The sequence below is a fragment of the Jaculus jaculus genome, chromosome 12, assembly GCF_020740685.1.
Source record: "Jaculus jaculus isolate mJacJac1 chromosome 12, mJacJac1.mat.Y.cur, whole genome shotgun sequence".
Classification (NCBI taxonomy): domain Eukaryota; kingdom Metazoa; phylum Chordata; class Mammalia; order Rodentia; family Dipodidae; genus Jaculus; species Jaculus jaculus.
This window is the reverse complement of record NC_059113.1, coordinates 62387652-62404626: the sequence shown is the minus strand read 5'-3', so window position 1 is coordinate 62404626 and position 16975 is coordinate 62387652. Positions and strand designations below refer to the sequence as shown.

Here is a 16975-nt window from a genome sequence, read left to right as displayed (position 1 = left end):
TTTGTGCATTTGGCTTTACATGGGAACTGGAAAATTGAATCCAGGCCAGCAGGCTTTGCAAGCAAGTGCCTTTAACTCATCTCCCCAGCCCCAGTGTGTAGAATATTTCTTTCCTTTTATGCCTGACTTATGGGAGAATACAAGAGCTAAGAGCAGGTCCAAAGGAGAAGAGAAAGTAGGTTCTCATTGTGCTACTTGGGGGTCTGATGCTCCATTTTCTGAGGCAATCTGTCCGTTTACTTCCTCTATCATTTCTTTGTATTGGCGTTTGAAGAAGCCAACCTGTAGAAAAGAAGGAGAAGAAATCTAGGATAAAGAAATGGACAGAGAATAGGAAAAGAAATGAATGGGGGAGAGAAATGGGCTGCCATTTCTGGAGCCTCCACCACTTTCAAAGCACACCATTATTAACCTGTGTATATTGTATAATTTAGAAACAGACATTCTGTGAGCCTTACACTAAAAACAATCAAGATCTACAGCAGATTTTGTGCTGGTGTCAACATTCAAACTCTGGCCTGTGCTTTATGTTACGGTCTACTGGCAAGGGAACACACAGAGATAAGAGAGGGAGGGAGGGAGGGAGGGAGAGAAGAGGAGGGGTCTGAGAGTCATAGGGAAGCACAAATAGGAGGGGTAAGTGCAGATGGTGATCTCATAGGGGCATGGAGTTTCTCACATGAAGCTCAGTTGTGAGAATGTGTCTCATGATCCAGAATGAGCTTTTTGTCCTGTAGGAAGAGCAGGTTGAATTCTGCTACTAGGGTAAAGATAAAACGCTCACCTTGTACAGGGAGGCTGTGATGACGGCCAGCAGCAGCAGCCCTCCCACTGAGCTGCCCATGATGAGGAGCCTAGGACTGTGGACCTTGTACTTCTCCAGCACTGTCTCCAACTGAAGTGAAGGTGGCCCATCACCAGAAAGCATCAGGTCTCACCCTGCCTCACTGTCCCCTCAGGTCCCAGCCTTTAATGCCCTCCCCTCCTTGCCCAGGCCAGCTCCTGGGGTGACATACAGAAGCACTCTTAGCCCTGGGGATACTGTCCTGCCCAGGGACCTTCATCCCTCCTCCCTTCAGGCTTACTAATTGCCTAGCCATCAGCACAGATTGAACATCAGGAGCCCTCTTATCCATCTGGACACTACCTTCCACATGGTCATTACCTGGGCTCTCAGAAATGCCGCCTGTCCTGGAAGCTGGGAATACACAGATGTGCTGAATGTGATTTCTGCCACACTCTTGACCAACACCTTCTTCTGAAATGTCTGTGAAAGAAAGAGGTGGGTAGAGTTGGGACTGGATCTAGGGGGAGCTCAGAGGTCCAGAAATGTCCTGGCCTAAGGAAGCAACAGACCCATCAGACACATGGGCCAGTGGAGGGACTCTGCTGTGGCCACACACCTGGCTGACCCAGCTGAAGCTGAGGTTGCCCTTCAGAATGAAGTCCAGCTCCTCCTGGATGCCAAAGGAGGGGATGTCACAGTGGAAGTGCAGGCAGTCAGCGATGGAGCAGTCCTGGGGACGGAGAAATAGAATTAGATCAGAGGAAGGTGAGTCTAAGGGCAGTTGAGAGCATGTAAGATTTGAGAGAAGCAACTTCTGAATAGAAGCTGGCCATTCAGCAGGTATCACCTGACATTCAAAAGGTGAGATAAAGTCCTATAATATGTCCTATACGAGAAACAACACAGAGCCATCCTCACCAGAACAGGACTCCCCTGCATGTGAGTCAGGATGTCAGGCTGTGAGGGGACTAGTCTCTCTGAAGAGCACTGAATGGACAGGTTCTAGAAGAGAACAATATCTCAGTCATAATATCAGACATTCAAGAGGGACACAGGTGACATGAATGAGGGGCATTAGTTGAGGATCCATACACAGCCTGGAGTACCTGGGAGTGGAAAACCACCACTGTCCACACAGCTTCTCCCTTCAGCTCCACAGGCACCCAGAAGTTGATGCTGGCTGGAAGGTCTCTCTGTCCCAAGTTATTCACCTGTACCAAGGACAGTGAGGGAGAATCCCACGCCAAGCTTATCTGTCCCTACTCTCTAGTTTCCTTGCCCCAGCCCCAGCCCAAGTTCCTGGGTCTCCACACTTGCCTGGTATCTATGCTCAGCCACACCACTCCCTGCTTCCTCTGAGGCTGAGAAGTTGAGGTATTTGGTGGATTGTTCATGGCTGGAGAGAGAAGTAGCATGAAGTCCCCGCTGGGACTTCTGAGGAAGAACTAGCTGTGGTGGTTTGAATTGAATAGATGGCCCCCAATATACTCAGTTGTTTATTTGTTTGTAGTTTGCATCTTTAGCCACCTGGCTGGAGGCAGTGTCACTGGGTGAATCTTAAGGTGTGGTGGTGGGTTTCGGATTTCAATCTAAAGATATGCAAAGTGTGCCTAGCTGGAGTTCCAGAAGTATGCTGTGTGGCTTTTGGCTTGTGGCTTGTGCTTCTCTCTCTCTGCTTGGTCCTGTGAAGTCAGGCCAGCTTCTTCTGCCATTTATGGAACTTCCCCTGGATCTGTAAGCTTCAATAAATATCCCTTCCTCCATAACTGTGCCTGGTCTTAAAGTTCATCTCAGTGAACCTGAAGCTGTCTGCTACAAAACTTGGTACCAAGGGGTGGATTGTTCATGGCTGGAGAGAGAAGTAGCATGAAGTCCCCACTGGGACTTCTGAGGAAGAACTAGCTCTGGCAGATGGGGCAGATGGGGTCTTGGAAGGGCATTGAATGAGGTATGTGGCTGAGTTGCATTAAAGGAGGGAGTAGGGATTAGCACCAGTTTCAAGGTAGGAATCAGGAGCATTCAGGAACCACCCGTAGGAGACAGAGCTGGGGCTGTGTGGGGTGGGGGTTGAATAGTTACAGCGAAAGGACTTAGGAGCCATGCATGGTTCACTGGGAGAGCAGGGCCACATTCAGTGTCAAGCTACAGCCAGGTTTTCCCTCAGTCCTTCCTGGGTTGAGATACAACTGACTATACTCCCTGCTCCTTCTCAACTCCCTTCCACGGAACCCTTCTTTTCTGTTCTTGGCTTTTCCTGGCCTGGGCTTGGAGGGGGCAAGTAACAGATTATTGGGTCTCAGTGTCACAAGTCCTGAGACCTATTTGGGCCCAAGCCTGGAGACTCAGTGGCCAAAAGCTCTTTATGTGATAGTTGATAATACTTCTCCCCTCAACGTCCCATTCCTTGGTACCTATTTTTTGTGTACATATTCCAAATTCAAGCTCACCACTCTAATCCTTGAGGCAGGCTGGACAGACAAATGGAAAAAAAGGAGGCAAACTGTATGGTTGCAACACCAAATATATGTAACATGAAAAATCAAGGCAACATGATTCTCCAAAAAATTCTCTCTCCTGTAGAAATGGCCTTCAGTGATGAAAGCTTAGAAACAGACCTCAGAAGAATCATTCTAAGTCTGTTCAAAGAAATCAAAGAAGAAAACAAACTCCTGAATGAATCTCATGAGAACACAGATAGCTGATTGAAATAAGGAAGTAATTAAAATAAAATATGAAAGAATAATTCAATGAAGAAATAGAAATAGTGAATAAAAATGAAACAACTGAGGAAATGGCTCAGTGGTTAAAAGCACTTGCTGTTCAAGCCTGATGACCAGAGCATAGATTCTCAACCCAAATAAAATTAGATACCCTAAGTGAGGTCAGGGGAAGAGACTGAGTAAAGGAAGGGGGGAGAGTTAATCAAAATTTAAAATGTTATGAATAAGCCATATGGAAACCTCCTTTTTTGGACAATGGCACACCCAGAAGCCATAGATTATTACAAGAAAAATTTCAGTGCCAGGGATGAGATACCCTGGAGGTCCTTGATACCTTCAAAACATTACAGATCATTACCAAGTCTCTTGGTTTTCCACCAGGAATAGATGATAAGACCATATGGCTGAAGATTCCACATGCTTGGGCTGCAAGGTCACTGAGAAATCAAGCTGGAGCTGAGCTCCTTTCTATAGACAAGCTGATAGAAAGCTGGACAAAACACTGCATGCAGCCCTATGAAGAGAGAAGTCATCAGTGGAGATAAACAACAGTGGACACTGCAAGCCTTAAGTCTGGCCAGTCAGGCTAAATGAGCCAATGGATGCAATAGTGGCATGTCTGTTATAGGGAAAACCAATGGCTCTCTAATTGGACTGGAGGCCAACTCCATGGGAGGAAATATATGCCCTAGGGTTGTAATGCCTGCCAGTGTCTGGATAAATGCATATATTATGCTCACCAAACTGCTCTGTAAACACTTTTCTTAATGTTCATATCCATATATTAATGCTACTCTCACTTTTGGTAAGACATACTTTTTCTAGATGGCAGTGACCACTGAGATGACTCCAAAGGCAACATAGTGCTGAGAAGTGACAAAGGAGTGTTCATTACTGAAACATTTCTATCACACCTTACAAGGCTCAGGGTCCATTGTAGAAGAGGTGGAAGAAACAATGTAAGAGCCAAAGGAAGGGTAGGACTGTTTCTAATGCAGCCTTCCAGATGCAAAATGGACTAGATATCCATGACCTCGCAGTGCCTGGTACACAAGTCCCCCATAATAAGAGGAAAAGAGGATGACATCGAAATAAAAGAGAGACTAATTGAGAGAAGGAAATATGATGGAGAGTGGATTTGTGAAGGGGAAAGTGGGGGAGGAAAAGGAATTATCATGGTTTGTTGTGTATAATTATGGAAGTTGTCAATAAAAAAGTTTAAAAATGAAAGAGACTAATTGAGAGGAGAAGGGAATATGATAGAGAGTGGATTTTTGAAGGGAAGTGGGAGAGGGGAGGGAATATAATGGTTTATTGTCTATAATTATGAAAGTTTATAATGTTTATAGCTGGAGAGATAGCTTAGCAGTTAAGGCATTTGCCTGTGATACCTAAGGATCCAGGTTCAGTTCCCCATTACCCATGTAAGCCAGATGCACAAGGTGGCACATGCTTCTGGAGTTTGTTTGCAGTGGCTAGAGGCCCTGGTATTCCCATTCTCTCTCTCTCTTTCTGTCTCTTTTTCTCTCTCTCACAAATGAATAAAACAACAAAAGTATAAAAATGCTGGACACAAGTAACATATAAGTGTGTCATTACCACACACCTACAGCAATGGGAGGCAGAGTCTGGAGACTCCTGATGCTTGTGGGCCAGAAAACAAGTTTCTCCAAGCTAGAAAACCAGGAAAGTTGGCAGCATGGCTCAGCCCAAGTCTCAAATGAGGTGGAAGGTAAGGACTGACACCCTGAGGTTATCTTCTGACCTCCAAATACAAATGCACATATTCATACATATGTAATAGGTGGAGTGGGGGGGGGAGAGGGAGAGCAAACTCAAGTACTAGAAATGAAACACAAGTTAAATAAAAAGCTCTTTGGAAAGTCTCACTGATAGAATCAAAGAAGAGATAGAATATCTGAACTGGAAGACAATATGAAGGAATTGGAACATTCTCACAAGGACAAAGATAAGTGAAAAGAAGGCATGAACAGGACTTTCCAGATATTCCCAATACCGTGAAAAGACCACGCTTAAGAACTGTGGGCATAAAAGCAGGTAGAGTTATAGTCCAAAGGCATAGAAAACGTTCTCACCTAAATTAGGGAATGAGATGCCAATCCAGGCCTAGGAGGCATTAGAACCCCAAATAGATAAACCCAGAAAAGAACTTCCCCTCATCATAATTAAACTACTAAAATTCAGAACAAAGAAAGGATATAGAAAGTAGCGAGACAGAAACACCAACTCACAGAAAGGCCCGTCACAAGAAGAGATTTCTCAGCAGAAACTTTAAGCTAAAAAGAACTTAGAACTTGGCTGGAGAGATGGCTTAGTGGTTAAGGTGCTTGCCTCTGAAGCCTAAGGCCCCTGGTTCAATTCTCCAGTATCCATATAAGCCAGATGCACAAGATGGCGTATATGTCTGGAGTTTCCAATGGCTGGAGGCCCTGGCACACACATTTTTTTTTCTCTCTCTCTCTCTCTCAAATAAATAAATAAGCTATTTAAGAAGGGCTTAGAATGATGTATTTGGTTTTGATTAATAACTGACAACTTACACTTTGATACCCAGCAAACTCTTCAGCATAACTGAAGGAGAAAGGAAAACTCCTTGATAAGAACAGGCTCAAGGAATTCATGTCCACAAATGTAGCACTGCAGAATACCTGAAGGAATTCTCTAGACTGAAGAGAAAGACAAAACATCCATGATGCCACAGGGAAGAACAAAGCAGGATTGAATAATAGCTAAGCAAGAGAAGAATAGGGAAACCCCAAACACTATAAAATCAACAAAATGATGGGAAATAATTCAAACATTTTAATAATAACTCAGAATTTTATTTATTTATTTATATTTATATGTTTTTTAATTTATTTGAGAGAGAAAGAGAGAGAGGAAGGGAGAGAGAGAGAGAAAGAGAGAGAGGGAGAGAGAGAGAATGGGCACATTAGGGTCTCCAGCCACTGCAAACAAACTCCAGATACATGTGCCACTTTGTGCATTTGGCTTATGTGGGTCCTGGGGAATCAAACCTGGGTCCTTTGGCTTTGCAGACAAGTACCTTAACCACTAAGCAATCTCCCCAGCCCATAACTCAGAATTTTAATGTCCTCAAGTTTTCCATCCAAAAGACACACATTAGCAGGACCTGTCTGATATCTCCAAGAATTGCACCTCACCATAAGGACAGATGTGCTCTTGGGGTGAAAGAATGGGAAACATTTTCCAAGCAAATGACACTAGGAAACAGGCAGGTATCCCCCCTCCCCCACCTCTCTTAAAGACAGGGTCTCACTCTAGCCTAGGCTACCTGGAGCTTAATCTGTAGCCCAGGCTAGCCTCAAGCTCACAGCAATCCTTCTATGCCAGCTTCTAGAGTGCTGGGATTAAAGGCATGCACCACCATGCCTGGGGTCCCTGTTTTAAGATCGGCTAAAATCAATCCTAAACCAAAGCTAGGCAGAAGATTATATAGAGTGTCGCTGAATACTGCTAGTAGTCCACATTATCATCCTAAGGTACACACACTAAACATGAGCACACCAGTTTCATAAGATGTATAGGATTAGAGGTAAAGTTACAGGTAAACCCTAGCACAACAACAAAGGATGGCTTCAATACTTCACTCTCACCAACAGGTCACCCAGGCAAAAAATAAATAGCGAACTATCGGAATTAAATGGCATTTGATCTATGGATCAAATGGACTTAACAGACATTCTGCAGAACATTCCATGCAAACACATTCTTCACATTCTTCAGTAGCCCATGGAACTTGCTCTAATATAAATTATATATTAAGACACAAAACAAGTTAGTAAATATGGGAAAACTGAAATAGTCCTTCTATTCTATTTGATTACCAAGGAATAAAACTATAACTCAATAATATGAGGAACTATAGAACATATTAATAGAGATTAACACACTATTGAATGATGAATGGATCCCTGAAGAACGCAAGAAGGAAATGGAGAACTTTCCAGAAACAAATGAAAATGAAAATACAACATACCAACATCTATGGGGTACCATGAAAGCCGTCTGAGAAGGATGATTATAACTCTAAACTCCCTACATTAAGAAATCATGGGCTGGGGAAATTGTTCAGCAGTTAAAGGTGCTTGCTTGCAAAGTCTGCAAGCCCAGGTTTGATTCCCCAGCACCCACATAAAGCCATACATAAAGTGGCTTATTTGTCTGGAGTTTGCTTGCAGGGGCAAGAGACCCTGGCACAAACATACATACATGCACACAAATAAAAAAAAAAATTAAGCTGAGTGTGGTAGCACATGCCTTTAATTTCAGCACTTGGGAGGCAGAAGGAGGAGAACTGCTATGAGTTCAAGCCACTGTGAGACTACACAGTATTACATATATACACATAGTATTACATATATACATAGAATTCCAAGTCAGCCTGAGCTACAGTGAGAACCCATCTTGAAAAATCAAAAAAAAAAAAAATTTAAAAGGAAATCAGGGACTAGAGAGTTGGTTTAGTGGTTAGGGTACTTGCTTGCAAAGCCTAAGGACCCAGGTTTGATTCCTTAGTTCCCATATAAGCCAGATGGTGGTGCATGCATCTGGAGTTCACTTGCAGTGGCTGGAGGCCCTGAGTGCTCATTCTCTCTCTCTCTCTCTCATAAATAAATAAAATAGGGCTGGAGAGATGGCTTAGCGGTTAAGCGTTTGCCTGTGAAGCCTAAGGACACTGGTTCAAGGCTCGATTCCCCAGGACCCACATTAGCCAGACGTACAAAGGGGCTTATGTGTCTGGAGTTCGTTTGCAGTGGCTGGAGGCCCTGGCGCACCCATTCTCTGTCTTTCTCTCTCTCTCTCTCTCTCTCTCTCTCTCTCTCTGCTTTTCTCTCAAATAAATAAAAAATGAACAAAAATAAATAAATAAAATAAAATATTTTAGAAAAGGAAATCAGAGAAGACTGAGGTGATAGCTCAGTTGGTAAACTGCTTTTTATTCAAGTGTGAGAACCAAGGTTCATATCTCTAGCACCAACATAAATGTTGGGTGGCTGTGGCAGCTGCCTATAATCCCAGCACACAGGAGGTAGAGACAAGAAATCCCTGGGACAAACTGGTCACCTAGACTAACCAAATCCATGAGCTCAGGTCTCCAGTGAGAGACACTGCCTCAGTGATAGCAGAGAGGAGAGTGACAGAGAAGCACACATGACATCAACCACTGGCTTCTACATGCACACAATCTGCATACACACATTGGTGCCCACATACATGTATATACATACATACACACATGCATGCACATATGCTCCCCCCCCCAAAGGAATAAGTGAGAATCTCAAATGACTAACTTAAATGATTCACCTTAGGGACACGGAAAAAACAAGAACAAGCCAACCCCCAAATCAGTAGGTAGAAAGAAATAAGATCAGGGCAGAAAGAAATGAATAGAAATGAAAATTGATAGAAATAATAAATGAAACAAAGAGTTGGTTCTTTGAAAAGATAACAGGATATATTCCCTTAGCCAAAAGAAACTGGAAGAAAGAGACAAGCCAAGTTAAAAAAATTAGAGATGAAAGCGAGGGGGACTGGAGAGATGGCTCAACAGTTAAAGATGCTTGCTTGCAAATCCTGATGGTCTGGGTTCAATTCCCCAGTACCCATGTAAAACCAGATGTACATAGTGGCTCATTTGTCTGGAGTTCATTTGCATTGGCAGTGAAGGCCCTGGTGTGCTCATTCTCTCTCTCAAATAATAAATAAATTTTTTAAAAAAAAAAAAAAGAAGGGGGGACTGGGGAAATGGCTTAGTGATTAAGGCATTTGTCTGTGAAGCCTAAGGACCCTGGTTTGATTCCCCAGGACCCACGTTAGCCAAATTCACAAGGGGGAACATGCATCTGTAGTTTGTTTGCAGTGGCTAGAGGCCCTGGTGTGCCCATTCACTCTTTCTATCTGCCTCTTCCTCTCTCCCAAATAAATAAATAAAATATTAAAAAAAAAAAAAGAAAAAGAAAAGGGGAGCTGGGTGTAGAGGCACACATCTTTCAGCACTCGGGAGGCACAAGTAGGAAGATCACTGTGAATTAGAGGCCAGCATAAGTGAATATATAGTAAATTCCAGGTCAGGCTGGGCTGGAGCAAGACCCTACCTCAAAAAAAAAAGAAAAAAGAAAAGGGGGTCATAAAGACAGATAGTAATAAAATTTAGAAAACCACTAAGACATACCTGTGGTAGTTTGAATGAATGTCTCCCATAGACTCAGGTGTTTTATTAAAGCTTATAACTTGGGTCTCCAGCTGCCTGGCTGGAGGAGGTATCTCCCCAGGCAGATCCTGGGGTCCAGCCCAAAGGTGTGTTTGGGGACAGACATGATTCATGATTCTAGCCCAGAGGTGTGCAGGGCAGTTTGAGCTCTGGCAGATTTTTGTGGGCTTTCTCCTTTTTCTGTTGTTTGCTGGCTGGTGGTGGCCTCTCTCTCTCTCCTTGGATTTATGAGTGGAAACATCTTCTTCCATCATAGATGGAACTTCCCCAGGATCTGCAAGCTTGAAAGAAACCCATTCCTCCCATAAAACTGTGTTTGGTTGAATATTCATCCCAGCAATGTGGAGCTGCCTACAGCAATACCTTTAAAACATATCCCACAAAACTGGCAATTCTAAAACTGAACTGAATTTATAGATGTTTAAAGGTAATTTATATTAGCTCTATAACAAGCAGTGAAAGTGAAGCAACCATAAACATCTCACAACAAAAAAGGCCAGATGGATCACTGCTGACTTCCACTTGATCATCAAAGACTCACACTGATGCTTCTAAAAGTATTGCTTTTTAAAAAACAATATCTTATTTATTTGAGAGAGAGATAGGGAAAGAGGCAGGGAGAGAGAGAGAGAGAGAGATACAATGGGTACACCAGGGCCTCCAGCCACTGCAAATGAACTCTAGATGCATGTGCCACCTTGTGCATCTGGCTTATGTTGGTACTGGGGAATTGAATTTAAGCTTTGCAGGCAAGCAACTTAATTGCTAAGCCATCTCTCCAGCCCTTACACTTTCTTTTTGTTTTGTTTTGTTTTGTTTTTCAAGGTAGGGTCTCACTCTAGCCCAGGCTAATCTGGTGATCACTCATGGTGATCTTCCTATCTTTGCCTCCCAAGTGCTGGATTAAAGGCGTGCGCCACCAAGCTTGGCTATGTTCCTTTCTTTCCTAGTTTAAGAAATAGTTTAGCGGGGCATGGTGGCCAGCACTTGGGAGGCAGAGGTAGGAGGATCACTATGAGTTTGAGGCCACCCTGAGACTACAGAGTGAATTCCAGGTCAGCCTGGGCCATAGTGAGACCCTACCTTGAACCTTGAAAAACAAAAAAAACAAACAAAAAAAAAGGAACAAACCTAATCTCTTTTACAAAAACCAGCATTATCCTGACAAACTAAGTAAAGACACAACCAAAAAAGAACAGTAGAGAGGGCTGGAGAGATGGCTTAGCGGTTAAGCGCTTGCCTATGAAGCCTAAGGACCCCGGTTCGAGGCTCGGTTCCCCAGGTCCCACGTTAGCCAGATGCACAAGGGGGCGCACGCATCTGGAGTTCGTTTGCAGAGGCTGGAAGCCCTGGCGCGCCCATTCCCTCTCTCTCCCTCTATCTGTCTTTCTCTCTGTCTGTCGCTCTCAAATAAATAAATAAAAAAAAAATTAAGAAATTTAAAAAAAAAAAAAAGAACAGTAGAGAGCAATCTCTCTGATGAATGTCTCTGATGAATGTAGTTGCAAAAATTCTCAATGAAATACTTGCTTACAGAATGTAAGAATACATCAAAAATATCATTATCATAATAAAGTCAAGAAAAGTAAGGATAATTCAATATACAAACCAATAAATGTAATTCATCATATAAATAGATTCAAGACAGAAATCACATGATCATCTTGATTGACGTAGAGAAGACATTTGACAAAACTCAACATCCCTTTGTGATAAAAGTTCTGAAAAACTTGTAATAGAAGGAACATATCTAAACATAATAAAAGTTACAAATGACAAACCTATAGCCAACAGTACACCAAGTGAGGAGAACCTCAAAGCACTCCCACCAAAGTCAGGGAAGAAGACAGGGTGTCCACTTTCTCCACTCTTATTCGATATACTGGTCTAAGGTTTAGCTAGAACAACAAGACAAGAAAAGGAAATAAAATGCAAATAAGGAAGGAGTCAAAGTATCCTTATTTGCATGTAATATGATTATATACATAAGAAACCACAAATATTCCATCAGTAAAGTGGCAGGATACAAATTAACATACAAAAATCTATAATATTTCCATATACCAATAGCAGACAAGCTGAAAAGAAATCAGAGAAACAACCCCATTTACAATTCCCTAAAAAATACCTTGAAATAAACCAAGCAAGTGAATGACCTCAAATGAAAACTGTCAAACACTTATGGGAGAACTTAAGGAAGGCACTAGAAGATGGAAAGACCTCCCAAACTCATAGACTGAAAGAATTAATATTGTGAAAATGGAAACCTGCAGATTTAATATAGCCCCTTATCAAAGTTCAAATGCAATTCTTCACAGAAATAGAAAAAAAATCTTAAAGTTCACTTGGAAGTACAAAAGGCTTTCAGATAGACATAGTAATTCCTGAGTAAAAAATTTATGATGGCAGGTATCACCATACTTGATACCAAGGTATATTACAGAAGCATTGTCACAAAAATAGCACAGTACCATCACAAAACAGACATGTAGATCAACGAAACAAACCCATGCAGCTCCTGCTATCTGACTTTGTTGTTGTTGTTTTTTTAGGTATGGTCTCACTAGTCTCAGGGTGGCCTTGAACTCATGGAGATCCTCCTACCTCTGCCTCCCAAGTGCTGGAATTAAAGGTGTGTGCCACCATGCCTGGCTTAGGTACCTGATTTTTGACAAAAATATATATTGGAGAGAAGACAGCCTCTAGCAAATGGTGCTGTAAAAACTGGATATCCACATATAGAAGAATTAAACTAGATCCTTGTCTCTCGCTCTGCACAAAAATCAACTCCAAATGGATCACAAACCTTAATTAAGATCTTCAGGTCTTTATGTGAGACCTGAAACTCTGAAACTGCTAGAGGAAGATGTAGGGGAAATACTTCAAAATATAATAACAGGGAAGGACTTTCTGAGTGGGACTCTGGTCACTTAGGAAGTAGGAGCAACAATTGATCAATGAAACTTCATAAAATAAAATAAACCCTTCTGTCTCAGCAAGGGAAACAGTCAACCAAGTGAAGAAGCAGACTAGAGAATGGGAGAAAATTTGCCAGCTATACATCTCACAGAGGATTAATTCCTAAAATATACAAAGAACTAAAACAAAACAAAACAAAAAACCCTAAACAACTCCAAAACAAATATCTCAATCAAAAGCAGTCTTAAGGAACTGAACAGAATTCTCAAAAGAAGAAATAAAAATAGTCAATAAGTATTTTTAAAAGTACTCAATCTCCTCAGCCATCAGAGAAATGCAAATTAAAATCACTTTGAGATTCCATCTTGCCTGGGTCAGAATAACTATCATCAAGAAAATAATTTTTAGAAGTTTTAAAGGGACTGCTGGAAAGGAGCTCTGTAAGTTCAGTAGAAACGAGATCGAGGAGGTGAGACAAAATAAAGCAAAATGGGAAGGGATCATGATCAAAATAAATTATGTACACATATGAAAATTGTCAATGAAATGTTAGAAAAGGAAAACAAGTAGCAGTAAATAACAAGAGAGGTTTCAGGGGCTGGGGAGGTGCTTATACAATTAGAGGTGCTTGCTTGCAAAGCATCCACATAAAGCCAGATGCAATTCGATGCTTCTGGTTGTAGAAAAATGGAGCACCTACTGAATTCCAGGTCAGCCTGAGCCAGAGTGAGACCTTACCTCAAACAAACAAACAAACAAAAGAGACGGAGCACAGACACGTTAAGGATATCCCCTGACCTCCACATATGTGCCATGCTACACTCACCCCTTCCCCCCGACAACAATCAGTTAATAAAAACTTTTAGTTTAAAAACGTTTTCTTTTAAAAGAGGCTTCAAGGGAGCGGAGTAGGAAAGGTAGACGGACTTCCATGATCTCACAGTGAAAGTACTGTGGCGGGAGTGAGAACGGGACAGGGAGAGGCTAAAGCAGAGGGGCTGTCAACCAAAACTAAGTACATACAATTTTGAAATAGAGAGAAAACAGTAACAGTTTACAGAAATTTTCTGTACCTACTCAACATATATATATTGAGCACTTAATAAAAAAGACAGCGTATGTTTTATGTGTCCTAGGGAATCTTGGAAATTTTCAGAAAGCCTTCTGAGCTTTAACCTACACTAGCTGCAGGGTATAATGATAACGGTGTTACAGCCCACAATAAGCATGCATCAGCAAGTGGTTATCAATATCACCTACTACTGGAAAGAAGGAAATAAAGCAGAAATTGTCCCAGGTGGTCACTGTTGGTTGTTGCCTCCCCCTGCTTCCCGTTAGAGTGAAGGCGAAGAGTACTTCTGAGTTCCCAGGGTGTGTACCTGCGGATCACCATGTGGACAGCATACTTCACTGGGATCTCCAGCTGGAAGGTGGTTCTGTTGGTCTTGGGTGTGTTATTCTCACTGGGGTCAGAGGAAAGACTCATTCAGAGAAGGTGGGGTGTAAGAACGAGGCCACCCCCGGGCCTGGTCTAGCTCACCTGCTCACATTGGCCGTCAGAAGCAGCCGGTCTCCCAGCACCGCATCTGGGGAGACATCAAAAGTAGCTAGGAATGCGATCTGAGGAGAGAGGGAAATGAAAAGGTTGTGGGGGACTGACGCAGGATGGGGACAGGTGACAGGTGGGCAGAAGCCAGCTTGACCTGTGTGCCTTCTCGGAAGATGATGTGGTTGATGCTGCAGCTGGTGCTCCAGGTCCCCTGGGTCCTAGATAGCACACTGTCACACGTGAGAAGCAGGGGGTGCCTCTGCAGCTGGTTCTAGGCAAAGAGAAGCAGATGAGTATTTATTGGTGTTTCAAAAAGATTCTGTGATACAAGGATAGTTTCTTGACATCTACCTTAAAGATGTGTTTGCCTTAGACACTGCCTGGTCAAATTTCCTGTCACTGTGGAAATCTGTAATTATTAGAGCTTCCTCCCTTTCCTTCCTTGTTAATTCTTTGTCATTTTGTTTTTGTTTCTTTTCCTTTTGGTTTTTCAAGACAGGGTCTCTCCCTAGCCCAGGATGATCTGGAATTCACCATGTAGCTGGCCTTGAACTCAGCAATCCCTGTACCTCTGCCTCCCGAATTCTGGGATTAAAGGTGTGCACCACCATGCCGGGCTGTTTTTGTTTCTTTGAGATAGGGTCTCATGCTATATCCCAGGCTGACTTGGAACTTGGTATGCAGCCCAGGCTAGCCTCAAATTCACAATGATCCTCCACGAGGAAGCAATCAGCCCTCACACTCTAAGAGAATTTTTTAAATGTTTTATTTGCAAGCAAAGAAAGAGTAGAGAGACAGACAGAATGGGTGCACCAGGGTCTCCAGCCACTGCAAATGAGCCTCGGATGCATGAACCATGTTGTCCATCTGGCTTTATGTGGGCATTGGGAAATTTAACCTGGATCCTTAGGCTTTGCAGTCAAGCATCTTAACTGCTGAGCCATCTCTTCAGACCCTCACACTCTAGTAATTGCTTTTTGAGTACATTCTTTCATATGTTAACTTAAATGTGCTTCTGCTAGGGATGCTGATAAAAGGCATGGCATACCTAAGAGACAAATGTAACGTGTGGGCCTAGTTTATATCCTGGGTCAAATAAGCCGAAGGAGACAAGTTCATTTCATTGGGTGAGATGATGGCTTTGGAACACATACGATGTCCTCACTGTTCACTACAGAGTGAAGTAAGGAGACAGGCCATGACCCAATAGCCGATATATGTTTTACAGCAGCTTTGAACCCTTGGCTGCAGAACAAAATGCCAAGGGACTCCAGTGCCTGGAGGTATTGGAAATACAAACCTAAACTTGGAAAGTTCTCAGAAGAGCTCAGGCAAGCATCAGATGAGCGGTTTGGAAATTTAAAATCAAGGGACTTCCAGTGCACAAAGTCCTCATCTCCTGCCCTGCCACAGCCCACCAGAGAAAGCACTAAGGGAATGGACCAAAGTATAACACGAAGACTACCATGGACCTACCACGCAAGGACTGGGCTCCAGAGAAAAGGTGAGTGACCCTAAAGTTGGGAAACTCGGTGGCACACATCACCCTCTCTATCCATGCTAGTGTGCTTAGACCCACAGGAAGTAGTGAGGGCAGGCCCGAGACACACAGAATGTGGTGTTAGCTGTGGTGTGGTAAGGACTTCTGAATCCAAGAGACACATGGCCACCCAACCAGGCCATGGAAATTTGTAACAGAACTCAGGGCAGTGTCCTATCTGCAGAACTAAGACTTTGGAGACTCAAGGGAACTGCCTATCCCACAGGAAGTACCAGAGAGGAGAAAGCCTTCCAAGAGCTGAGCAAGGAACTCCAGACAGTTCAGATGAAAGCTAGTAATCAGGCCAGTTGTTTATCAAATCCTACATCTTCACCCATCTCTCTCTCCCTCTACACTTATCCTGGCTCTATTTTTTGCATGTGTGTGGTGTGGAGTGTCGTGTGTGTGATGTGTGGTTTAATGTGATGTTTGGTGTGGGGTGTGGTGTGATGTGTGTGATATGTGGTGTGATGTATGGTGTGATGTGATGGTGGTTTGATGCATGGTATGATGTGTGGTATGATATGTGGCATGGTGTGTAGTGTGATGTGTGTGGTGTGGGGTGGGGTGTGATGTGTAGTATGATGTATGCGGTAGGTTGTATGGGGTTTGGTGTAATGTGTGATGTATGCGTGTGCATGTGTTGTGTCATGGCATCTCATGCACTCACCTTCAGTGGCCAGAGAGAGTATCAGGTGTCCCTCAGCAATCACCCACCTGTCTTTTTCCTTACTGATTCTGGAGCTTGCTGTTCATGATTCTCTGGTCTCCACTCCCAACAGAACTAAGGCTACAAATGTGTGTGGCCACGCTCAGCTGTTTAAATGTATTCTGGAAATTTGAACTCAGGTTGTGTCAGTACCCCTAGGCCCTCATGCTTGTGCAGGAAGCTCACTTAACAGTTGAGTCATCTCTCCAGCCTCACCTATCCTATTCTTTTGTTGGTTTGTTTTTTGTTTTTCGAGGTAGGATCTCACTCTAGCCCAGACTGACCTGGAATTCATTATGTAGTCTCAGGCTGGCTTCAAACTTACAGTGATCCTCCTACCTCTGCCTCCCGAGTGCTGGGATAAAACACATGCACCACACCATACCTGGTTACCTATCCTGTTTTTAACACCCAATGTCATTTTAGCAGGCCAGCTTCACCATACACTACTCTTGCCTCTATTATCTGTGTGTGTGTATGTATGTTTTATTT

At 43.0% G+C, this 16975-nt stretch overlaps 2 protein-coding genes across 2 annotated transcripts in view; one reads left to right on the top strand and one right to left on the bottom strand.

The window, feature by feature from the left end:
* Znf668 (zinc finger protein 668) overlaps positions 1 to 16975 on the top strand; it is a 704021-nt gene that overhangs the window by 211551 nt on the left and 475495 nt on the right. The gene's annotated exons all lie outside the window — the stretch shown is intronic.
* LOC101607319 (integrin alpha-X) overlaps positions 25 to 16975 on the bottom strand; it is a 36072-nt gene continuing 19121 nt past the window's right edge. Inside the window, 10 exon segments of the mRNA XM_045131589.1 lie at positions 25 to 282; positions 785 to 895; positions 1166 to 1267; positions 1404 to 1517; positions 1706 to 1789; positions 1894 to 1998; positions 2105 to 2183; positions 14065 to 14148; positions 14226 to 14305; positions 14389 to 14505. Of these exon segments, the coding sequence (XP_044987524.1) occupies positions 184 to 282; positions 785 to 895; positions 1166 to 1267; positions 1404 to 1517; positions 1706 to 1789; positions 1894 to 1998; positions 2105 to 2183; positions 14065 to 14148; positions 14226 to 14305; positions 14389 to 14505 (975 nt within the window). The 3' untranslated portion in view covers positions 25 to 183.